The sequence below is a fragment of the Cyprinus carpio genome, unplaced genomic scaffold (assembly GCF_018340385.1).
Source record: "Cyprinus carpio isolate SPL01 unplaced genomic scaffold, ASM1834038v1 S000006657, whole genome shotgun sequence".
NCBI classification, from domain to species: Eukaryota; Metazoa; Chordata; class Actinopteri; order Cypriniformes; family Cyprinidae; genus Cyprinus; species Cyprinus carpio.
In genome coordinates this window covers 414,409-441,364 of record NW_024879281.1, presented here as the reverse complement: position 1 = coordinate 441,364, position 26,956 = coordinate 414,409, and the positions used below count along the sequence as shown (strand labels likewise).

At 35.8% G+C, this 26,956-nt stretch overlaps 1 protein-coding gene and 1 pseudogene across 1 annotated transcript in view; both read right to left on the bottom strand.

Moving 5' to 3' along the window:
• Positions 1-10,353: 10,353 nt before the first annotated feature.
• On the bottom strand, positions 10,354-16,861 carry LOC122144381 (annotated as a pseudogene).
• A 3,709-nt stretch (positions 16,862-20,570) lies between these two features.
• Positions 20,571-26,956, bottom strand: part of LOC109097851 (PHD finger protein 24) — a 33,584-nt gene continuing 27,198 nt past the window's right edge. Inside the window, 7 exon segments of the mRNA XM_042755233.1 lie at positions 20,571-20,787; positions 22,664-22,753; positions 23,722-23,757; positions 24,743-24,882; positions 24,885-24,932; positions 25,734-25,942; positions 26,127-26,208. Coding sequence (XP_042611167.1) covers positions 20,691-20,787; positions 22,664-22,753; positions 23,722-23,757; positions 24,743-24,882; positions 24,885-24,932; positions 25,734-25,942; positions 26,127-26,208 — 702 coding nt within the window. The 3' untranslated portion in view covers positions 20,571-20,690.

The following is a 26,956-nucleotide window of genomic DNA, read 5'->3' as shown; positions in this document are numbered from 1 at the left end:
TATTACTCAGCCAGTGTTCGTGGGTCTGGTAGACCCGCTGCAGTTTTTGTTTTTTAATTCAACACAATCAAAAATTATATGTTAATATACTCATTAGATGCTTACTTTATCCCAATTACAAGCAATACAAACATCATATATGGCAAAAATTTGCCCATTACTTTTGTTAGATCACATTTATGAATTAAAGTGCTACAACCTTGTGTGGGAATGGCAGGAGCAGAAACACAAAACTCACACTTACACTCACACTCTTACAGACTCTCTCTCTCTGTCACACACACAATAGCAGGCCCAGACAATAGGAGAACCGTGTGAAGGTACACATGATCTAAAATTTCCACTCTTTTACTAGCTCTGGGTCCAGTGGACCCGAACATTCTGTGTGTAATATAAATATGTAGGGGGGTGTACAGTAAGTGTTCAATGAAAATTTGTTCTGATATATGTTCTTGAGTCTGAGTTAGAAAAAATAATTTATAGTATAATTTTCCTTTTGATAAAAAGTGAAAACGGGTCCCACAGACCCAAACACCATACAAGGGTTAATACAAAAGTGTTCTGCAGTTCGCTGGTTTATGTTACACCATTTTTTTATTTTTTTATTTTAGATAGAGCGTGTCTATTTTACACTGAGCAACCAGTAGCGACTGAATTCAGTCCAGCAGAAGGGGGTTGGGGTTTGGGGTAGTTCTGTATAGCTTGTGGGGGTTGAAAAATAAAGGTGTGAATCTCTTGCTCTTTCATATGGACAGTGTCTCATGAGGGTTTCAAACTTGCAGAACAGGTTTAGGCAAAGTGTTTCCATGCCTCGTTGGGCTTGGCTTTTGCAATTTTTGCAACTGCATAGGCCTAACGAGTATTACATACAATATAATATGTTTCTGTTCTATCTCAGGAGGGATGAGGTGCTTCTGAGAGAGAGACAAAGAAACTGGCGAAAGAGACGAGCATCTGCCAAAGAGACAAAAACTTTTGTTCTTAATGTATAGCCTTTGCTGCTTTGTACTATATTCAGTTTTAATTGTATGCAGCAACACTGCAGTCGTTTTGGCAATACAAATGTAAAAATAAATTGCGACAGTAAAAATATATTAAGACAACTTGTAGACTTTCTGTGATTTACAATGCACAAACCAGAAGCAACAATATCTGCAGAATGGAGAAGGGTTGACCATTCTCAAAACGTAAAATATAATTTTTAATTTAAATTTTCGTTTTTGTTTCAGAGGAAAAATCAATGTTAAGGCATCTCTCCATTACGGACTGTTCTGAAAGCAGAATTTATACAAACGTGTATAAAATGCTTTAAAAACTTTAACAGAGATGTCTAGAGGGTATTTAATAGGTCTGCCCCCCACGTAAGATAAAAATAAATCTTCACAAGTCTACAAACGAGACAGGTGCAGTTATAACCTGTAAATTAAAGGCTATTCGACGTTTTAAAATGATCTAATGGCTGATGCCGCTCCAATTCGTTGATTTTGATTGTTTTAATAAATCTCTTTTACATTAAATAATAAAGATACAAAGCAGGTTAAGTTAGATATTATTGCACAAATAATTATAAAATGCTATAGACTGCGAATAAGATTGCAGTTTTACATTTTGCATATGCATTACAAAGTTAATTATTTTTTACAAGCAATGATACAAAATCAAACCAAAAAAGATTTGTAATAAAGAAAAAATAGGTAGACAAATAAGAATAAATGTTGTGTGTCGCACAAATCTTGCACTCTGATATTTTAAGGAATAGAATACACTCCTGCATTTAAATGCAACTGCAAAGGTTTAATTTATTCGTTTCTTGTTTTAGTTTGGCCTAAATAATGGGAGTGAAATTATTCAGTGCCTCACGTTTTACTAAAATAATGGAAATAATTTATAAAACGGGCAACTGTTTTCTTAATCAGTGTACAGACAGATATCCTTTCCCCAAGTAGTTATCTGTCAAAATAAATGACAGGTAACGAATAACAAAGTATGTGTATGTTTTATTCTGTTTTATTTGTTCTAAGAAACGAACATAACTTATTAAGTAGTCTACTAAAGTTTCATCTGTGAATATTACATATTTTAAACTACAGTGTTTTTCTTTCATTTTCTTCTGACTGCAGCCGTCAAATGTAACACACCAGCGAGGCAAAGCTGAAGTTATTTTACGAAAATGAGCTTTGATGCATTTGTTTGATAACTTGTGGTTAAAGCGCCACTCAGCAGTCAAAGGCTGCAAATGCACTTTGCAGACGCAGCGGCGGCGGCGCTTGCGGCGGTAGAAAGCACACTCTGATTGGCCACCTACTTTAAATTACATTTTAAAACATATTTAAGTAGAAAACAGTTATTTAAAATAGAGATAATATTTCACAATATTACTATTTTTACTGTATTTTTGATCAAATAAATGCAGTCTTGGCAAGCATAAGAGACATTAAATAACTTTACAGACTAATAGTAAGACTGCTAATCACTGAACAGAGGAATATAGAGATTTGTGGATTTTGGCGGGAATATCAAACACTATCTGTTATTTCTCTCTGTAACGTCATGCTCTTTTGCTAAGTCTCTGAGTATGATATGATTCACATAATGACGTGTGAGCAGCAGCTGGCCTCGTGACTGAGAACAGAGCACTTTCCTATACCTACAGACATCTCATCTGCTCTCATCGTGTGTAACTGAGATATTTGACAGACATCAGCCGTCATCAGGCCTCATGATGAAATATGAAGTATGTCATGTTTTCCCACACCAGGGACAGCTGTGCGGTGAAATGAAGCAAACTGATGAAGTATAAGAATGGGAAATATGTGTATACTATCTGTAAGACAGGATCACATACAATTTTTGCATACAAATTTCTCATTCAATGTCGATTTTTAAAACAATAATTTTCCTTTTTTTAGCCCCAAGGTACAACAGGCATGTCAGGGAAGGCCTCTCTCCGTTCTCTGCCTCCTTGAACTCTGATTTCACCAAGTTTTGGTGATTTATTCAGTCTAGTGAATGAAGTAAGCAGACTGGAATGTCCTTGTGTGAGAGTTGGTCATACATAGTTTTCCTCTTCCTTCTCATCTGAAAGTGATTTATGTAATTCAGAGGTGTCTCCTCTCCAAACCAGCTTGCATTTTTAATGATCTGTCTCTTAGTGGACTGAATTAATGGCCTTATTGATTATTACATGACTCATAATCATATGACTGTCTTCGCACCAGCTGCATGGTGCAGATTCTTACCTACATACATCTTGTCTCATATATTTATGTGTAATTCTGTTCTTAGACAGTGTTTCATTCTGTCAGAATGATGTATTACATTATGTCTTCTAGAAAGTGGAAATATTGCTGATGACTCTCAGATCACGGGTACATGCTGGATGTCAATGTTCCCTAGGTTAGCTGAATTCCCCAAAGGCTTCTGGCACCAGCGCCAGAGCTTTTGTCCGTGGCAAAACGTGATTCCCTGAATGAGGCTTCTCTGTGCTGCAGGAATTTCTACGAAAAAGAAGGAGACACTCTCATGTTTTTGGTGCAATAACGTGTTGTTATGGATGCAAACAGGAAAGGAGAGAGAAAGGGAACAGTGAAAGCAAGCTGTTTTTGTTAGTTTGTCCTGTAGGCTACACATGTTCTTTAACGCAGGAGGTTATGTATTATATGACCCTATAACATAAAATATGTCATGTTGAAAGAGCTAGAAGTTGAGGAATTATTGAAACGCCAATGATTGAACCAAGCAAACATGCAGTTATCAATTGCATGTCAAAAATTGTCAATGCGTTGGTTAAACACACCATGCAATCTAACACTAACTAACAAATATATATTTGAATTTTTGAATAATTTTTTAGTCTCCATATGAATAGCACTTTATCCAAGATTTTCAATTATTGATTTATAAATTAAAATGATTTTAAATAAAAATTACGAAAACATCTAAAAGTATATCTGAAAATATAATTTTAGCATTTCATATATATTTGTGCTAAAATTATACTTTCAGTATAATTATACTTTCATTATACTTATACATATATGCACACACCACAACTTACTATTTTAACTTTTTCTTTTTACATTAACTTTTTCTATTTTTCTATTTTTATATTTTTTAGTATTATATATATATATATATATATATATTTATTATTTTTTATTATATATATATATATATATATATATACACACATAGTGGTAGTTATAATGTATTATATTTTTTAAATATTTAAGTACATGTACAGTGTGTATGTGTGTGTATACATACATAAATACAATAACTTTCATAAATTTATGTTACAAAATTTAGTTTATAATAACATTTTGCTTATTTAGAATACAATTTTAAATTATGAAATGAAAATTACAAAAACTTTTTTTACGTGTATGTGTGTGTGTAGACTAATTACTATAGCTTTTTAGAAGAGGAAAGAGAGAGACAGAGAGAGAGCGAGAGAGAGAGAGATGGATAGATATGAATAAAAAAGCAATACAGTTATTATATATTGTAACTATCATTTTTTTAGAACTTAAGATTTTTTTTATGCATTTATGCAGTATATATGCAGTGTATATAATATATACATCTATTTTATACAGAGAGATAAAGATTACTTTAAAAATAATTTATCATTTACAACTTTTATTTTTTTAAAGAATTATTTGAAATAAATTAACACATTTATTCTGCTAGGATGCATTCAATTGGTCGATACAAATCATATTATATATATACAAAGCAAGGACTTGCCCATGGCCAAACTGAAGGAGTCACATGAGTCAGAGACGGTTACTAAGGAACGCATTTTTTTTATTTGCCTCACCTTCTCCTTTTGATATGGGATGGTATCAGTTCTATTTTCTGTCTGTTCACCCTGCTTTGGAATGCCACTGATGCAGTTAGAAAGGTCATTCATAAATTCAAATTCTTTTTAAGGTCGGGATTAGTCACGATATTAGATTTTTCATATCACGGTTATTGTGACCATACGAATTCACGATATAGATATATCACGATATTTATAGAAACCTTGGGGGGAAGATATCAGTCAAATTATTTTTTACTTTGTTTACTGAGCTGTTCTTTTTCACCCAATGGACATAAGGATACTGATAAACACAGGGCACAAGACTCTGGCTTTCTCCAACTTCTTTGAAGCTCCTATAAAATAACAAGAGAGAAAATACTGTCAAGTTCAACAGTACGGTGAATAAATATTAATGGTAACACTTTACAATAAGATGTCATTTTTTTAATCACCCTTTACTTAAATATATGTACACAGAAACTGCTGTTAACAGGTTAATATAACGTTTCCCATTCTATGAGCGCTGTGTCTTCTTCTTGTGTGACAAGTCATGTCAGTGTTAAGGCACAATACTGCTACCTAGCTCAACCAGGTACTGGTGTTGGAGTATTTACATGTGGTGTTATCATAAGAAACGTATAAGAGAACTGATTGCGGTTATCGCTAATACCGGTATATCATCAAACACTTAATTAACACAATATTGATAATTGATGCTTTGAATATCACAGTTATCGTCAATACCGGTATATCGCTACACCCCTAGTCAGGAATATTTACTTCTGGACAGTATGCTAATGCATGCTAAATGGCATAAAATCTGGGTTGACGTTACTATGCAAGCTTGCATATAATCAAACCAACTTTATCAAGTCAAATAAAGGGAACATACCAACAGAATGACTCAGAATAATCATTTTTCAAACTGAGAGGTTAAAGTATTGCATATTTAAAAAAATAAATTAAATGATCCTAACCTAATATAAATGTTTTTGCACCATCTTGCAATATTAAAGAGGGTATCCATTTAGATAGGTTCTGAGAAAGTTGAATAGATTTTGGTATCGTAATCATTTAAATCAACTACTGATTATAACTAGCACTCCTATATATTCAAAGAAAACAAAAACATACCACAGTCTGTCAGCTCATTTAGAGATTTATGAATTTCCCCTCCGGACAGAAGAATTCATGTTGCTTTCTAAACAGACGTCTTATGGGAGAATAACTCCAAAAAGAAAGGTTAAATGAGTTCATGACATGTTACTGTCAACATGAACTCCCAAGCATACTTTCCCTCCCCAAATTCTCAAGAATCTTCACTCAATTACAAAATCAACCTCAGCTGTATTTTCAATAATAATCAGAAATCAGACTGGTTAACCACTGCTTTCTTCCACAGACTTTAAATATAAACATTAGAATTAGTTTAGAATTTTGTTTAGTTTAAAAGTATATACAGTATATTTGTCATTTTTGTTTTTGTAAGTATAAACAATTAAATCAGGACCTTTATGGAATCTTTTTGCATTATCATTACTTTGATTAAATGAAAATGCCGTATATTATATTCTTCATTATAGGCCTAAATATTGCATCAGATTGTAAACAGTGCTTTAAACGTGTGGAGAAAGTTGATTGTAGCGTCTCTTAGTGGGTGAACTTTTAAATTGGAATATTATGAAGGAAAACCTGACAACTTTTAACCTTGTTCACAAAGAACTCAACGTAGTACACTAAATATATCTGAAGACATTTTTCTTTAAAGATCGCTAAAAAATCAGCCAGGTTTATCCACTGACCTACTAACCTGATTTTAACTCTGAAAAAAAAATCCTCAAGTGTGACCTCAAAAAATACCAACTTTAAATGACTCACAAATGTCTGTAAGTAGGTGGATTATGTCCTTGGCCCGACACTTTTCACTTCTGCAAATTTGACCTGCAATACAGCATTTCAAGAACCATAATTTAAATCATCAGGAAACAAAAGGTTTGAATGTTGAGGAATCCAAACATTCCTGCTGATCTTTGATGTTTGCAGTTGTTGGTTTCTCTTGAGCCATTCAAGACAAAAACTGCATGCCTTTGTGGCCTTAGAATGTGTTACAATGTGTCCAGATTAGCCATTAAACCTCAAGCAGTCTTAATTGAATAATTAGGGCTACAGTTTGTCCTTTGTCTTTGGTTCTTAAAAAAAAAAAAAGAGGGCAAGGACATATTCAGGTTATTCTGTGTGCTGTTCAAGCAGGTGACGGGAGGAAGTCTGGTACACTGGTCCCAAAAATGTTGTGTATAAATCCTATTAGTGGTGAGGAACAGTATTTTTGAACAATATTTGAAATATCCCAAAAGTAAGATTCATCAGATAATAAAAGTGAAAGCATTTAACCAACAGATCGAGTGTGACATAGATTTTTTATTTATTCTTATTATTTTACCAGGAGCTCAAAGTATTGATTGTTTGTCAAAGAAACGTTTAAAAGCATATGAATCAAAAATACATTATTTAATGACACACTACTACCAGTCCAAAGTTTGGATACATTTGACTTAATTTATAAGGTATTTCTCGTTATTTTAACAACCTTTTGATATAAAAGCTATGCTTATATGCTTGAAGCTAAATATATATTTTGGAGACAAATATCCTAGTATATATATATTTTTTTTTTTTTTTTTAAATCTTAATGTATTTCTTTATTAATTTATTGTATTAAATGTTTAGTAACAAAAGGTAGATAAATCATTTAATGCTGAGCATTAACTAGGAGTAATACATTTGTTAACAGTAGCAGTTATTAGTAGAACATTAAAACAGTATCATCTAAAATTGCTCTTTAAAACATTAAAGTATTTAAAACACTAAATTAAAATTTAAAACCACTGAATTAAAAATGAAAATATATAATAGAAATCAGACTACACTTTAACTGATAAGAGGAACCACACATGCACTTATTGAGATAGCAGGGGCTGTATTAGCAGCTTACATTTGATTTACAGTTACTGCTATGTAAAAATGTACTTATATGTAGGATTTAAAATTCTACAATGCGTCACATTTAATGTCCAGCAAAAGATATTTTGGCAGAATGCATTATTTTTTTCAGAATCATCGCGCCTTTAATCTATTGTGCGCAGTCTATGTAGCGCGCATGCGCGCAGCAGCGCTCGTTCACTCGCGTAAGCCTCGCCCACTCTTGACAGCAAAATGGATATATTTGCATGACTTTCTAACATTTACAGATGAAAAAATATACATGTGACGTGTCAGTTATGCACAGAGGAAAACATAATGTCTCAAATGCATTAAAACAGCACAAATATTCGCTGTTTGCCATGGTGGATCGATTCGATCAATGCTCGACCTAATAAGCGTGCGCGATCTAATTATCCTGACTCACTGAACTGGATCGAATTAGTGAGAATCCAGCGTGAATTTAAATTGTTGTTTATGAAACCGCTTTAGTCCAGATTGATTGTTAGGTTATTTTCAAGTCAGATTTAGGACTTTAATCTTTTTTATGAACAGCCCCTGATCGCTACATGAACTAAGCAATAAGCACTTGTACCCTTTATTAACTTTCGTTGACACAAAGATTAATAAAATATTTACAAATATTAATAAATACAACTTTTGATTTTAATAATGCTGTAAATATTTAAAGTTAAATTAACATTAATAAATGCATCAAAGGTGTATTCCATTGTTGGTTTAACTAATGTTAACAAATAGACACGTACCAAATTTTTCATTTTATGTTATTTATATTATGTATCCATTATTTGTTTTAATGTTCTTGGATACAAGATTATACATTGTTTTTGTTGTAGCGGATGATGAGTCCCTATTTATTGACAACATTTAATTATTATATTATTGCTATTATTTTTTTTAAAGCCACTTACTCTTTTACAGCCGTTAAGAGGTCAAAACACAACATAGAATGACAATAATCCAACATTCACATGTGCCTGGCTGGATTGTTTTTGCATTTGGCACCATTGATCATAAAAAATCATTAGCGTGCTCTTTTAAACTGCAATTTTCATTATGAAATACACCTTTATTTGTAGACAGACCTGTCCTGTACTGCTTACAACTCGCGTCATCAGTGACCTAAAAATGAGTATTTTATTATCCAGACTCCTGTGCGAATATCCAGAACACTGTATGGTTGTCATTGTCTTAAGCTTCATATGACCTGTAATAACATGAGGTAACTATGAGGTCATAAAAAATGTTCTAAATTTTTTCTGTAATCTAACAACGTGAGACGGTAAGTGGGGCAAGACACGTAGCACCAACTGCATTCTTCCCTGGCGTACAGTATGTGTTGGAGATTTTGTATGGGTGGTATTGGGGTGTGGACTAGGCATTATGCGTTTCATAACATTGTGTGAACTTGACAGGCATCGTGTAACATGATAACATGTTGGCTTGCTTATTAGCCAATTTGCAATTAGCCAGTGCGTTTTACACAATAATTTACGATTTAGTCTAAATCTGATCCTGTGAGGTATTGACTATAATTCTCAAAATCTGCTTTTACAAATGATTCCGTGAAACACACCAAAAGAGATTTTCTATCCGGCTGCATCTAGGTCCATGCCATCCATTATATAGCCAACAACAACTATATAAAATAATCAAGGGCGATTATACCTGCACTTAATATCCTGACGATTTCAAAATATCAAGCTGTTGTTCATATGTTTTAAAAAGTCCCGAAAATTTTGAAATGTGCTTACAACAGAATGTCAACGGAAAAAAACTAACAACAAAATTAAATTGGCGTGAATCGTTTATTTCAAAGTGATATTTGATTTCAAAGAAACAGAAAAGAGTTAAGAGTTACATCAAGATCAAGACTTCTGCCAATATTTATTTTGGTGCTGCTCTAACTAAAAGCAAGAAAAGATTAAAAATAAATCAAAATAAAAACAATTGGATTAAAAAATATGAACTTTTTCATGGATTGGAAAATGTGGAATTAGTTTTCTCGAGTGAAACAAAGTTTTCTTAAAAACCCTGCAGTTTTTTTATATATTTGGCCCCCAAACAAACTGCTGATAACTGGCCTTTTTCTGAAATGATAAGATTGATTCATTATGCTACCCAATGTGAATATATTAATGATGATTACCGTACACACCAATTTAGATCATTTAAAAGCACGTAAATTATAACAAACGAGTCAAGCTCTATTTACACTCATTTTCACATTCAATATACATCTCTTCCCTACTATGTGTGTTTAAAGAAGTGTACCAAACTCCAAAAATGATTTTGCAGCTATGTGCTTAACTATCCTGTAAATCATAAGCTATTTCTCACGTTTCACAATTAGGTTATACCCAATAAAGATTAGGATATACCTCTAAAGTGCTATCTCTAGCTACGCTCCCTATTTACAGTAAATACATACTATATAAAACCAATGAAAGCAAGACAGAGTCATGTTAAGTTTAGTAGTAATTTAGAATGCCTTTTTTTTCCTCCAGATTGGCTGGTACGGCAGGGTTGTGTACATATTTCTTCCTTTATGCCGGATGTGTGGCACTCCAGGAACCATCACGCCGTCCTGTCAGAGAGGCGGAGGAGATTCCAGTCCTCAGAACAGACTTGAAATCAATAGCAGGTGATCTGCCACAGGAAGCTCTTTAAGTGTGGTTGCTTACCCCTATTGGACCAAGCGTACAGGTAGTTATTAGCAAGAGCGTGATTTGGGCTAAGGGAGCCAAAGATGGATCACACTGTTAGGAAACAAGAGCGTCTTTTCCATTAGCCTGAGACTCATTTTGATTAGTGGACAGAAGCTTACAGTACGGTGTACAAATTAAACTCTCTAAATAAGCAAAGTGTAAAAATAAAATTCAAAGTGAATGATTCTCCATTTACATACGAATCCCAATTCTAGGTTTTCTCTGTCATGCAGACAGATCTATTTTCTAGATTTGAATTTATGCTCATGTTAACAGGTATGAAGTAGTTTATTCGAGGAGGGAATACTGTGTTTCCACTGTATACGCCAAGCTAAATCTTGTGGACTTTGTTAATATCAATGATTCAGTGACGTTTTTAAATAGCGCCAAATTTGATTTATTAATCACTACACTGAATCAGCTGGCATATGATCATTTCAACCTATTCACTTCAAAACAAATTAACTAATGTACTCAATTTTTTTCTCTTTTTGTAAAGTCTTTACTTCTATAAAGAGAGCAACATTATTTAATCGAATCACGATAGATAATTAATATAGTAAAATAATAGATTATATATGGTAGAGCAAAGAGAAAACTATAGTAGTTGATGATTCGATAGATTCTAAAGGTTGTAGTGATTCTTAGAAGTAAAATTACAATTTATATAAAACATTAATAATAAAAAACAAAAACGGTATTTTTTTTAAATTAGTTTTCTATCAATTTTTTCCAATAATTAACAGTTATAAATATTTTTCCCCTAAATTCAGTTTTAGTGGGATTTTTACGTCAGTTTCTTTATTTGTCTGTTTTTGGTTACACTAGAGGCTGTAATAATTAACTGCAAATTTAATTAACCATTATAAAACTGGGTTTAAAAGAGATAGATGTGAGAGATTTCACAAAAGTGTGTCTTATTGTTAAATGCTATTACTATTATTATTTATTTCACGTATGTTTTTAAGCTACACAATGGTAATACATTTCTCTTCATCATTTTTTTTTTTTTAAAGTTAAACCAAACATTTTATTTTGGTGGTTTGTAGTTGTAGAACTTAATAATCTGGAAATGTCCCTCATATAGTGAGATTTTTTTTGATTAATGGTACATGCCTACCTTTTGATGTACTAAATTCTGCGACATTTGCAGATGTTTTCCCATCTGCATTTCCCTGCTTTGGGAAATTAATATGAGTACAGTATAGGAATCAAATTCACTGGATACTCATACTCACAGAGATGCCTGTGTCCTGAGTGAGGATGGACTGTAGGAGATAGAGGGGGCCAGACTGGGTGGAGATTTGAACTTCTCCTCCTGGTTGGGAACAAAGGTCTGATGGTACGGTCCAGGAGGAAGAGATGGACAGGTCTTATAATCAATAAAAACAATGCGTCACAAAAACCCATGACTGATTGTTTTTAAAACCCACTTTCTGCGTATCCGTAAATTAGGTAGCAGCCATTTCCAGCTTCTTATAATTGAATGGCTTGTAAAAAAAAGATAAAGAAGAGCGGCTGGTTGCATTAACCTGACATGTCAGAGCATTTCTGTGAATCCACCATGAGTGCATCAGACACACCTCAAAGTCTGTCTTCTTCCACCTGGATGACGTTGTTGACTATGCCGAGCTGGTTGGTCACCACCGGTAAAAGAGAGAAGAAAAAGGTCAGTGTTGTTTGGTTTTAACAAGTACAAACGGGAGGCCGATGATGATTGATGTCTCCCTTTACACTCTGGGGTCAGTGTCCACTGTCATCCACAAAGAATTTATACGGGGCTCCCTCAGGCAAATCCATAATCGCCACACAGTTGGTTCGAGGTGAAGAAGAAACGAGTCAAAATGTATGTTCAATGACCAGGATTTGAGGTTTATCTTGAGATCTCAGTCGGAATAACTTTAGCAGGAAGACTTATGTACCAGTGGCTACGTTTATATACTATTATATTTTATCAGTATATTTTGATGCCCACTTTGAACGTTTTATTATTTGATCAGTTTTCATTTTACTAACATTATTATTCATTTTATATTTTTTACTACTATTTAGTAAGGCTGTCAATTTAACATGTTAATTAGGTGTGATTAATTATGGAAATAATGATGCATTAAAATGATAGTACCCAATTGCTTTTCTCATTTAACCCAATAATGACTTCACAATTAAGAAAAATGTTTTAATAGTTTCTGTTAATGTTAACTCTTACATACCTCCTTTATCGAACAGGATCTTATTGGTCCAATATTAACAAGAGCCAGAAATATAGACTCTTCCCGTCCAGCTCCTGTTCCACCGTAATACAGTGGGTTGATCTAGAATTTAGAACCTTATTCATTGGTCTCCAGGTCTGGTCTTCAGTCGATGAATTCCTCTTTTTCCTAAAGGTGCCTAAAAGAAAGACAGACACGTTATCATCCTATGCTTCATAAATGAACAGATAATGCGAGCCCAAACACATACTTTGATTGTCTCCCCATGAAAAATATCAGCATCCTCCCTGGGCTGTCCATCAGGATTTTAGGACGGTCTCCTTCCTTGGTTCCTCGACTATACCCTTCTGTGGGCCTTTCCCTGGCCCATGCCGGCCCTTATCGCTGCTTGTGTTCCCCATGTAGTGACTTCTAAACAAGCCTTTCCAGAGGTCACACAGGGTGGGCGGCCAGCTGGCTGGGCTTTAAAATGATCGTATAACACAAACAAAATGAGTGGATTATATGGATTTCCATGGTGGTGTGTTGGACACCTAAACGACTCTTACAGTTGTGAAAATTCAGCATGCATTTGAAATCCACTCTTTATACACAAGCTCTTCTTTTGCAGTTAATTCAACTATAAAGTATGTTTTGACGAGATTTTAAATTTTCTTTTCTGGGGTAATGCCTTTTAAAACAGGACAACTTAGGTTAATGCCACAGCAAAACATGATTTGACTACATCTACTAACGTTAGTCAGTTTGCAGATTGTAAATTTGGAACAGGAACATTCTCATTTGATTGGATAGGTTTATTTATTGTACTGTTTCTTTTAAGACATTACACGTAAAAAAAAGATAGATGTGTTACAAAAAATTAAAATCAAAGTTGATTTTAAATTAAAGGTCAGGTTTACTGTATATGCATACATAAACAGTCTCTCTCAAACCTTGCTAGTTCCTGTCCAAACTGTAATTAAGGGTTGTAGGTCATTTATATTCAAAGTACTGGCATTTTCTTTAAGCTAACTTTTACGGCTTAAGTAAAAAAACTCAATATAACAAGATTTTTGAAAGCGTTTGACAGATCCTGTTGTCAAATTCTCCTGCATGTTTCTTTCTAAAGCCTGAGACCCTTAACCTCAAGACTAGTTTCCACACTGTCTCTTTTGTCCACATGGTTTTTAGAACACCTTACTTGCAAGGTCGCTGGATCTCACAAGGCCGTCTGACATAAACAAGATAAGCGTACACCCATAACAGCTCGAAGCTATCGTTCTGATATTTAATGCGAACCCGATCTATTTGGTTTTTAAGTAGCAGCAGACGTCATCTCAGTCTTTAATACACCTCATCTGCAGTTATAAAGTGAAAATGTTGCATCGCTTTAACTGTGGGGCCGTTATTAATATTATAACAACCTCATGCTATCGCACACTGCTAGCAGTGTAGTTAGCCGGCGCATCGGGCGGTCTTCTTATCGACTGCAAGCGTCACAATTGTTTTTTTTCTATTTTTTTCTTTTGTTTTGCATATATAAGAAACAATAATATTTCGGGCATTGCACAGTACCTAACATGACAAGACTTTACATGGCCTTCTGCGTTAGTACGGTATGAAATCGCGACCGCTACTTGGTCCCTAGATCCAGTTATTTCGTCCATTGGTATTAGTTTTGTAGGGACTTTTTTTTCATTTCACATTGTTATCGTCACAAACACAACATCCTCGCATCCAATGCGGACTGCATCTCCACTGCCGTACGCGCGCCTTCAACCACGCCTCGCTAGTGGAAGTGAACCAAGCGGCGGCTCTGCCCCCCCCCCCCCCTGCGCATTCGCGTGTCCCCAACAAACAAACTGCTAGAGGGACACCGCTAACTATTTAAATTGAGACAAGCCAAATCCTTATAATAATGTTGGTCAGGTAGGTAATACGAACACTCCCAGTATGCCGGATGTTCATAAAGTGGTGCAGCAGGTAAACACATTTTTTTTTCTTTCCAATATGGTCATTTTGTTTGTTTTCACCAGCGTTTGACACAAAATGCGGTGTGCCGTGGAAATATGTTAGGCAGGTGTCTATTAATACGCTCCACTGGAGTGGGACAACATTTAGCGCGTCACTCCACCACTTTTCCACAACGCAAAGCTCAGTTCACGGTGTGCCTCGGAATTTTAAATGAACTCCCATGCTCTAATGAGATGTATAGTCACGTCCGTTTTATTTGAGATCCCTTGCTGTGTTTTGGTACATTTATTAACAATCATTTCAAGTGGAGCGTGCAGGTCTTTGTGCACGTACCTGAGTTTTTCGCGCTGAATTAATGCTTTTTTCCTCAGGCACAGTGTGTCATCATCAGATGTCATTGTGTCATGCACAAAGTGCAATTAACTCCCCCAATGATTTTCACCTCTGTATAGTTGACAGCAGCCCAATCAGACCTCAAAACACACACTTACATTCCTTCTCCTCTTTCTCACCCGCCCCCGCTTAAGAAAAAAAAAAAAAATATATTCAGCGATAGAAATGTGTTTTTGAGTGCATTAAAGGAACACCGCAGAGCAAAAACACGAGTGTATAATATCGGTTTGCTATGCAACGCTTTGGCTGTGCTCGTCCTGAGTTGAGAAGCGCCTTAAAAAAAACAAGGCGACTTTGAATATCGACAGAATTTGCCATTTGTGATACCTCTTTCCGAAGTTCATCCTATTGTAGACAGCACACATTAGTTTTGCGTCATACCACACACACAACACATACACCCGGAAAAATACTGGAGAAAAGAGGGGGAGACTGTTAAATATGTGTGATCAAACACTCAGGACTTAAAAGTCAGAAAATCTAGCATTTTTAGGGTAAAAATGTTGCAGTTCAACCAGAGTTTAATTTCATATTAATCTTCAATGACAATTCCATAAGCCAAACTAATTTTGCCTAATAGCAAAAGTAGACTGTGGCGACTGAAATTGCAGACTCTGCTATGTTTGTGTCTAACTTTTTTTTAGACATGGACTACTGAAAACTAGCCTACTATATTTATTTTGCTTTAACCTAGGTGATTACCTCAGTTGTGAATATCAACGCCATAATTATTGTCTCTTTGTTTGGCCATACAATAGCAAACATATTTTTTTGTTTAATGCAATCTTAAGGGTAAAATGTGGAGGTAAAAAAGATTATGGAAAAGAGGTGTCAAATACTTCTGTCTAAAGAAGGAAATTAAAGACAGAACCCCTGTGGCGCTGAATTCAGGATTAGCAGAGTGAAGGTGAGGAGTATTTTTGGGGTTACCTGCTTTACTGTGTTTTGTCTACTGCATAGGCAAAAGGAGGTCACGGGAGTGCATTATAGCCCAAATGCTAATAGAATTGGTTGAATATTTTACTTGAAATGTGGGTTTAAAAATAGAGACAAAAGCTGTGAGGCTAGACAAAAAGACTCCATCAGCTGTATCTCCTGCTCCCGTGAAAAATAAAGTAGTGTTTATTTCATATAATATATATATATATATATTATAATATATATATATATAATATATATATATATATATATATATATATTAGAACTGTGGGCCCAGATAAGCTCTGACATGAAATAAAGCAAAATATTTAATCTTTTGGTCTATAGTTTAAGTATTTTTTGTGTATTTCATATCAAGATACGAAATACTGTAAATATTTGTATTTTCATTTTTATATAGTTTTGATTTATTTTATTTTACTGTTTACACCAAGGTATTTGTTTTAAACTTATGTTATTTAATATATATGTGTGTGTGTGTGTGTGTGTGTGTGTGTGTGTGTGTGTGTGTGTGTGTGTGTGTTAGGCTACTTTAAATGAACCCTTTTGGTCTTTTGTAGCTGATGTTATGTTGAAAGTTCATGCTTTATTTATATCTTCACAAGAATCCTTCGAAAGTATGCATGACAAGTGTACAGCTGCTTTAATGTTTCTTCTCTTTTCTAGGATTTACACTAACAACAAATTGGCTTCCGCTCTTGAATCTAATTCACCCACCAACATTCCAAGCTGGCCCTTGACAGCGTCAGATGAGTGCGACCTTACAGAGTGATGAGGTTAGGCATCCCGCCACGACTCTCCTCCTTCTCATCATCTGAGTGCAGCCGATGAGTGATGCCATCTACCATACTGATACATCTTGACCTCAATGGATCACCGCTCATGACACAGCCTCCCTCAGAATCACAGGAAGTGCTTTTAGGTGCCAGATTCCATTCAACCTGACTTTGAGCTCTGGCTCGTCTGAATTCTTATAATTTCCAGTTACGCACTAGTTTGACCATACAACCTTAATGGGATGGTTCACCCAAAAATGCCCTGTCATTTACTCACCCTCAAGTTGTTTCAACCCTGTATACATTTATTTCTTCTGCTGAACACAAAAGAAGATATTTTGAAAAAGAAAAAAATTTGGTGGTCTCCATTGACTTTTTTTTTTTTTTTTTTCATATTATGTAAGTCAATGGGGACTATCAACTGTTTGGTTACCCATATTCTTCAAAATAGCTTCTTTTGTGTTCAACGGCAAAAAGAAACTCTTACAGACTTGGAATGCCCTGAGGTCGTGAGTAAATGAAATGAACTTTCATTTTTGGGTGAACTATCCATTTAAGGGTAATGTATGAGAAAAAAAATTTAGGCACCATAAGCTCAAATTTTTCATTTGAAATTTCTTCAACATACAGTACCATTCCAAATGGCAGCCTGATATTCCAAGAGAATGTTCAGATGCGGGACAGGTCTCATGGGACCCGTGCGGAGGCAGTGGCGCTGTGCATTCACAGATGTGTTAAAAAGCTCCCTCCCAGGGACCATGTCTCTCACACCTGCTACTGCAACTTCTCTTTCTGCTCTGAGCTGAACTTTTATTAGGGCCATCAACCATCTCCAGCTGTTCCATTCCAACAAATACTCTGCACATCATGAGGGACGGTATCACACATCACAGCTTTTAATGGCATTTCACATGATCCAAATTGGGAATGTGTTTTGAGTTCCCTGTAGTGAAAAGCATACAGATGGAAGTGAAAATTAGTAATATAATAAGTAATTTGTGTCCCAGCCGTTCATTTGAGGGGTGTGAGACTGTTTAGGGTGCTATGAGTGGTTTCATAAGCATTCTGTGATAGATGGACTGCCAAAGAGACAGCTGGACAGATATACAGACAGATAGATAGACAGATAGATAGATAGATAGATAGATAGATAGATAGATAGATAGATAGATAGATAGATAGATAGATAGATAGATAGATAGATAGATAGATAGATAGATAGATAGATAGATAGATAGATAGATAGATAGATAGATCTCTATAAACTCATATGAGATTGTGTTCTCAGTAAATGACTCAGATCCCACACAACTCGAGTGTAATTTTTGAAGTTAATGTCATGCATTTATTTCCAGCACTACCAGGAAAAACTCAGAGTATTGCACAGTCCCTTCAAATAACTGCTTTGAGCAATCCAACACAAACTTACTTCAGCCTAAGCAATTACAGTGGATATGACCACATAAACAAGAGCAGATATGTTTCATACCCTCCTACAGTTTTGATAAATGAGTTTTAAAACCAGGTGCCATTTTACAGGAGTGTGCATCATTTACGCCTACGAATAAAAAAAGTTTTAGATATTAGAAAGTGTTTTCATCTGCACCAGATCTAAGAACAAATTCAACATGAATAAACAAGAAAGGAAGGAAGATATCTAAGAATTTTTTTTTTTTTTTAGGCAGTAAATTCTCAACCTGATTATCAACATTTTGATGGCTCTTGCCTTTAAATTAGCATTTCAGTGAGTGTTTTGGAAGATTGCGTGTTTGCATCAGCTGTTTTAGCTAGACACTGAAAAATGACAGACCCTGTAAAATATAACTCTGAAACTAATGAGTTAAAAGAAACATCAAATCAAAAATAAAACAACAGGTCATGACACAGGGTGTGCAAGGAAGGATTATGTACCTCAGAGGCCCTGCTTTGTTATCTTTTACACAGGAGTTAAAATATGTATATAAATGAGATCTTACAGTATATATTGTATAATTGTGGCTTTACATTCCACAGTTGCTACTTAAAAGTGAGACTTAATATCAGCCTAGTGAGCTGTTTTGTTTTAAGCCAGAAGCATGGTGTTGAAACCTTAAAAGTGACCAGTCTGAACTGATTTTCATAGAAACTATGATTATTGAATGAAGCACACAGGATATACATGACTCACAATTGATTTCAATAGAGTCTGGCATTAGCAGGATGCTAAGCTAACAAAAGGATACTCTTAACAGGTATAAAAAAATTATAACAAATATTTGGGTAAACAGATCAGAGATCTTTAATTATAATTCTTTTATTATTATTCAGATTATATCACCACTGAAATAATCATACTTATAAGTCAAATGAGGTATCTTGCAGAAAACTTGACTCAAAACTGATTTAAAACACAGAAAAAATATTGAGTAAACAATTTTAATTAGATATTAGATTCAAATATTTTTTAAAATTTGGTATATTATTTTAGTATTATAAGTCAATAGTAATGGTAAAATAGTCAATGGAATATCTTAAAAAGTGTCATAATTATGACTTAACTCAATTAATTTCAGTTGTTTGGAATTGCCATGTTCCTAAGCTGAAAATGAAATACTCTAATAACCATATACACACAAACAAGTATTGGGTAAAATAATCCATTTTAACAATTTTGTGTTTTTAGTTCTGCATCATAAACTATTAAAAAGTGACAATGGTTCTTAGAAATATATTCTTAATTATAATAAGACCTGACTCGATTAATTTAAATAGCGTATTTCAATTAAGATGTTGCTAAGCTAACAAAGCAATACTCTAAAATAAACATAAATATAAACAAATATTGGGTAAAATCATCCTTTTTTTAAATTTCAATTTAACAATTTTTTTATAAAATGCTCACTGTTGATTTGCTAATTTTATGCTGCCTGTACATTTTAGAACAGATTTTGTGGTCTGTAACATGCCTATGGTGCCATAAATACTGCCTAAGTTGGCATCCCCCTCACAAGGTTTTAGAATTGAAGATCAATTACATATAATCCAATCATGTCCTCACTGATCAAATTAAATTCCACCCTACTTTTTTCTAAGTACATATCATGTTTCACTCAGAAATACAATATGAAAATAAAAAAAATCTTCTCATAATTCTGACTTGCAAATGCAATTTGTTAGGTGCCTGAAAATTCTATTTTATTCCCATCTTCTTACTTCAGAATCTTAATTACAGGTAGCATTTGTCTGTCAGTAACAATCTTACATTTCCTTTGTTTTCACATGTCATAGCTATATATGCCCCTGGCAGTCTGGAAGCTCCTTGCCATAAACCATCCCTGAAGATGTGGGAATAAATACACATTCAATATTTTCGCATAAAGTATTGTATAATATAGCATCTCACTTTGATTTCTGTGTGGCACCGCTGTTGCCCACTATATTATATTCATATTTTGTGGTGACAGAAATTAGATCAGCAATGATTCAACCACTGCTCTCACATGGATCCATCGATCGCAACTCATCCGGCTAGAGCCACGACTCAAAAATGATACAACATGTTAACATCAAAAACACTATGCAAACACTGTGGTGCTGTAAATCTGCTAATGTGTAACAGTGTTTCTTGCAGCAGGTTCTCTGATCGAAACAGAGTCACAAAGAACGAAATCATACAAGCTCGTAAAAGCTCAAGAAGTGGTGACAGATGTGCTATTGTTCAGTAGCATTGAATTTGTCAGTGTGACGCTAGATTGTGTCGGTAGAGGAAGAATCCCAAGCTCATAAAAGCTCAAGAAGTGTGTGGAGGCGTGCTCGTTTGCGTTTGACTCTCGTGTGACTCTCGGTTTAGTTCACAGCACCGCTCTCTTGTGAATCCAGACCTGGAAAGCCCCTCTGGAAGTCTCAGGCTATGTGGCCGTGGTTAGAGTGGTAAACGGATGTGCATGGCTGAGCTGTTGGGCCTGGCGGCCAGGATGTAGATGGCGCTCTCCCTCAGGAAGTTGTCCCAGGTAACAGGTCTGGAAAATGTAACGTTAAAATAGAATTAACTCAGACAGTTTAAAACCACTATTAAACCACAAATTAAAATTAACAAATTAAAAAAGCCAAATCTTGACATCTGTGTAGAAATATTTACCTTTTAGCTGCATTCAAGCCATGTCATGATTACTGGTAATTTCAAGATGATAACACGTGACGTTCTCGGAATTACACATTTCTATTGCAACATTATCAACGTCACATCATTGTAGAACTCGTAATTACAACTTGTAAACTGGGAATCTTCTGAGGGCTTTAATTTATCCCAAAGTCCCTTTAAGGCAAGTCATTTTCGGCGACTCGGCGACCATCTCTTCGAAACGCTCGGGCATGCAAGTACAGCTCCCATCTCTTTGAATAGGGGGAAACATCAAAATTCTTCAAAAACTGTTCACCAAACTTACGATTAAATCTCATAAGTGAAATCACCAATTAAATCTGACTCATAAATGTTGTTTCTTTTGCTCAAATAGCGAGAAAAAAGGCAGGGCTTCATCCAGAAGGGCAGCCATATTGAGCGTTGCATTTTTTTCCCCATTCAGAACTATATGAGTGACACGTCTTGGGGTATTGTATAGTCTTTGCTTATACCCACCTGACTGACGCAGATTCATTTAGGTACTGCTTAGGATGCTACAAAGAAAGTCATATGCTGTTATCTCGAAATTACAGTAATTATGGCATGGCGTAAATGCAGCCTATTTCAAATTTTCCATTTTTGTCAAAAAGTTTAGAAAACTTTGTCCACCCAAACTGGCCAGTTTGAGAGTTCCAGTCTCAGGCAGCACTAACAGAGGTACACAAGACAGTGATGGCTATGCTGTTACTAGGTGGTTTCTAAGCAGTGGTTGCTATGCTATTACTAGGTTGTTGCTAAGCAGCTGCTGGATGTTTCGGGATGGTTGCTAGGGTGTTTTTTAGGTGGTGACTATGATGTTCTAGGTTGCTGTCAGGACATTGCTAGGGCGATTACAGTTGCTGTTGATTCACAGGGGGACTGTTAGGGAGGTTGTTTGGGTGGTCGAGGTGTTTCTATGCAGTTGCTAGGCATTTCTAGGTGGTGCCTAGGGTGTTGTAGTGGTGGCATTGCTAGGTGGTTGCTAGGCTTAGGGCAGGGCATTCTGGGTGGTTTATGGGGTGCTGATGCTAGGCAGCTGTTTAAGCAGGTTTCTATGGTGATGGTTTTTTGATGGTTTTCTAGGATGTATCTATGTGGTGCCTAATGTGTTTCCAAGTCATTGCTAGGGTATTGGTGTTTTACCAGAGAGTTAACTGACAGAACCCTGCAGGGTGGTTGCTAGGGTGTTCTTGGTGATTGTTAGTTTGTTTGTTCTAAGCTATTGTGTAGGTGGTTGCTTAGAAGTTAGTAGGGTTTTTTAAGATGGTTGCTAGTGTGTTTCTAGGTAGTGCCTAGATCTTTGCTAGATAGTTACTACAGAGTTCTGGTTGATCTATGGTGTTTTCTATGGTGTTCTGGATGGTTTCTATGCTGTTGTTAGGTGGTAGCTAAGCAGTATATATGTTTCTGCATGGTTCTAGGTGGTTCCTAAATTGGTGTTTGCTAGAGTTTTCTGGATGGTTTCAGTGCTGTTGAGAGGCAGTTGCTATGCTTTTTGCTGAGCATTTTTGCTAGGGTGTTCTGTGTTGTTTCTAGGGTGTTACTAGGCAGTGCCTATATGTGCCTAAATAGCTCAGATCCCTCCTTGATATGTGATTGTGATGCCTATGTGATTTATTTCCACCATCTGAAAATCATAATAATTGGAGTTGATCATAATGTAAGCATTCTAGTATGGCTCTGCCACACACTTGTAGTTTATAAGCGAACACACACACACACACAAACCAACCAACCTGTTGTCATTCTCCATGGCTTTATCTCTGCTTCTCTCGCTGCTGGAACTGGCAGGACTGCTCTCGGATATTGGACCAACATGGCTGATACTGCAGATGAAGAAAGCAAGCTGAAACACACGCTGTTTCATTCAGTCTCTTCCACACAGACACACACACACTACCGTACAGCTCACAGCAGGCGGCACTTCAACAGTCTCTGGGTTTTCAAACTCTAATTGTTTGTTCTCATGACAACTCTAAGCCCTGAGAGATGACACCCAACCACTGGCAAGACAAAACTAGTTCACTCATGAGCAGAAACATGCATTCAGGACTTGAATTGGAATTCAAAATGCATTCTCAATTCAATTCTGAATGGCCCACAGCTCATGTGTATAAATTTGCATTCACACAAGTCCAGACATCGCATGCCATTCAGTACACTGAAATTATCTAACAAACTTCATTGACTGAAATTGATTTGAAAACAAGAAATTCCTGTAATTAGGTTCAATGACATGTGCAGCAAAAAAACTGAATGCAACCATGACCAAGGGTTTGAACGGCGACTCAAACATCTCGTCCAGAACTGGGACCACTTAGAGTCGAGACTGTCTGCTTTTGATCTCAAGCCATCGGTTGATTTTAATGAGCGGGCATAAATTAGGATGCAAGCTTACTCATGCCATAAATGTGCCAAACATACTGTACACACAAACACCCACACCCCCATGCACATCCCCGTGCACTCAGGGCACTCATTTAAACCTGCTGTGCCCCTTAAAACTGATGAAAAAATTCCTTAAGTGCTTCTCTGAGAGGAACAAAGCCCCTCTTTTTGATCTTGACAATAGGCAAGATCTCATTTAATACAGCCACAGTGGCTGAGAGAACGACCATTACAGTCAAAAACTACCCAATTTAGCTTTGATATATTTAGCCACTGATTCCTTGGCCTCCATTATGGAATATTTAGCAATTGGGGTGATAATGATTATAATGAGTATAATGACAATGATGGCCGGGAACGGTGTAAGATGTTTCCAGGGAAGGCCCATGCAGATGGAATGACTTACCCCATACTGAACAAAGGGGAACACAATCCCATGAGTCTGCAGGACAAATGGACATTGAGCAGTGGTGAAAAGAATGGGATGATTGGTGAAAAAAATCAAATAAAAATAAAAACAATAGCATGGAGTATGATGTAAAAACAAAAAAGACTGCCAAAAAATGACAGTCTTTTTATAAAACATGCAAAATATGTTGTAGAAAAATATATACTGTATACTAGGGCCATGTAAGGGGGTGGCCCTGTGGCTAGAGCCACTGCCCCTCTGTCCTCATTGGCTGAGGTGTCCCTCTTGATTTTAAAGCACTAATTATAAATGAAAGATTTCATTTAACTTCCCCATTTAACTTCATTGCTATCTAGGAGGAAGATTTGAGATATTAAAGAAGTCACATTTGTGATATTTCTTTCTGATGATACTTGAGGAATGAAGGATTCAGTAGGACAAATGATCCATTTCGAAGTACCTGGCTCCATTTTACCCTACAAATCACTGTAAAAATGCATCATTCTGACTTTTGGGCTCTCAGAGCGAGGTCTGAATTATGATATGACCGGCAAAGAGTGTTCTGTCAAAGTCAGTCCTTGTCCCTGATTTTAGCCTGTCATTGAGAAACTTTCCTCTTCCCTTCCACAGATGACTTACCCCACCAGTTATATCATCTAATTTACGTTATGCATTAATACCAAAGTCAGAACTGTCAGCAAATGCACTGCTTAAATGATTCATACTCCCTCCGCATAGTTCCTGAATGCAAAGTTAGCCCATAATTCATGAGAAGAGATGGGGCATATATGCTAATAAAGTGATGGCAGCTTGACATGGCTATAAAAACTGCCAGGCTTGATCCGATTTGTTGCTCCCAGAGGCCAGGCAAATTGGACGAGTCCCTGAAAAGATTTTCAAGTGTTTGAAGTGTCTGAAGTTTATTGTTGATTATGCAAGTGGGCTGTGATTGAGAATCGTTCAGAAATGTCCTGCTAACTATAAGTAGCCTTAATGATTCGCATATATTTCAGCTCACCTGACACTGCAGGACTGTGATTCTTTGTTAATCTTGTGGAACCAGGAGGTTTGGGCTTTTCTGGCTTTCTGGCTTTCTCCGGCAGTAATGATCCCATCTTCGTCCTGGTCTATACTCTGAAATACGGCCCGATATGGGCCCGTGCTCGATCCCTCTCCTTCGCTTGCTGAGAAATTCTCAGCAGCGAATTCTGAATTGAGGAAAAATAGAATAATTTCCACAATGCTTTAGATGAAATGGTTTGATTGTTCATTATTATTTAGCATTTTGAAAAAAAAAATCTTTTTCACAATGCTTTAGTTTGAATGGTTGATTGTTCATTATAATTTAGCATTTGGAAGGGGGGAAAAATAATTTGCACAGTGCTTATGGTTGAATGGCTAAATGTTCATTATAGTTTAGCATTTTGAAAAAATAAATCACCATATTTTTGGCTGAATGATTGATTGTTCATTATAATTTAGCATTTTGAAAAAAAAAATGGGGTGGGGGGGGGTTATAATAATTTTCACAATGCTTTTGGCTGAATTGTTGATTGTTTCTTATAATTTAACATTTTAAAGTGTTTCTGTATTTTTAACCAAACATAAACAGCCAAGTTAGCCAGTTAGGATAATGAGCAGGATTATTCGGTGTAAGGATTGTGTACTCATACTATTCATAAATGTGAAGGTTATCAAAAATGGTTAAACAAAGAAATTACTTTTATTTCGCAAAAACACATAGAGTTGATCAAAAGTGACAGTACAGACATTTATAACGTTACAAAAGATTTCTATTTCAATCTCATCAGATGGGGATGAGAAACGATCTTGTAATCATTGCACAATTAGTTGTGTAAAGTCTTTAAATGTGCACACGGCAACGAGTTTGAGTCTTTTAGTGCATTCTTTTTCCTCAGTGACTGCCTTAAAAACATAAACTGCCTTTATATCTGATCATTTGCACCTTTTCCAATAATAAAAACATGCTAAATTTGTCCATGTCCCACATTACCTCGGTCCCGGAATTTCTGTAGCACTGAAAGTGACTCATGGTAGAGGAAGTCAGACCACTCAATCTGACCCTTCTTGTCTGGATCCAGGGCTGCAAACTGTGCCAGAACCTCCTCTTCCTCCTCATCGGTCAAGTCTCTTTCAAAGAGCTGCTTGGTCACAAAGTGCCTGTACTGCAGGAGTTCATCTGACACCAGGCATGACTCTGAGCAAAAAGTAGGTGAGAGGGGAGTTACTGCATCATCAATCAATGGAAACAGGTCAGGCTTAATTACAGTCCTGTTGTGATAAATTAGTAAACCTTTAATTAGCTTCCTTAATTTACTGCACAAAGGCACATATTTAAACCAGAATCTAGAAGAGGCTGTTAAAATGGGACTGAGAGAAACACCTGGGGATGATCTTGCACTGTTTGAAGGTTTCCATGAGGCTGTACATCTCTTCTTCAGTAAGCAGCAGGTTCACATTATCCTGAGAAAGGAAGAGGAAGAGTCTTTCAGTTCCGGTAGAGCAGACACTTCACTTTAAAGAGAATATTCGATTACACTGCTTCCTTGCTTGTGGACTAAACGTTGAAACAACTGTATCAACAGGAAATTCATTTTCAATACTAGTACTAATACAGTAAGATGCATTGTACATTTGTTACTCAAATGTAAGATATTTAGTAAGTGAGTTAAGCATGAACAGGATGATGATACATAATCCACTGTCTTATTAAGAGGAAAAAAGTAATCATTTTCTAATTTAATGATCACACAAAATTGAAAATCATGAAAAGGTAAGTTGACCTAGGGCAAGAAGCTGTCTGCCTATCCCAGCTCTATTTTTAGCAAATAGCAAATAAACTCTGAATTCGGATCGGAATGAATGATTATGCTCATTTGATCTACAGGTTTATGATGAATAATGAAGATGATTGGATGTACATCTAATCCATAGAATTATTAAAGGGGTCATATGACGTTGCTAAAAAGAACATTATGTAGTGTATTTGGTGTAATGAAATGTGTTTATGTGGTTTAAGGTTCAAAAAAACTGATTTTTCTCCATATACTGTACATTATTGTTGTTTCTCCTCTATGCCCCGCCATTCTGAAATTCGTCGCTTTTTACAAAGCTCATCATTCTGAAAAGCGATGTGTGCTCTGATTGCCCAGCTATCCAGTGCATTGTGATTGGCTGAATACCTCAAGCGTGTGACAGAAATGTTACACCA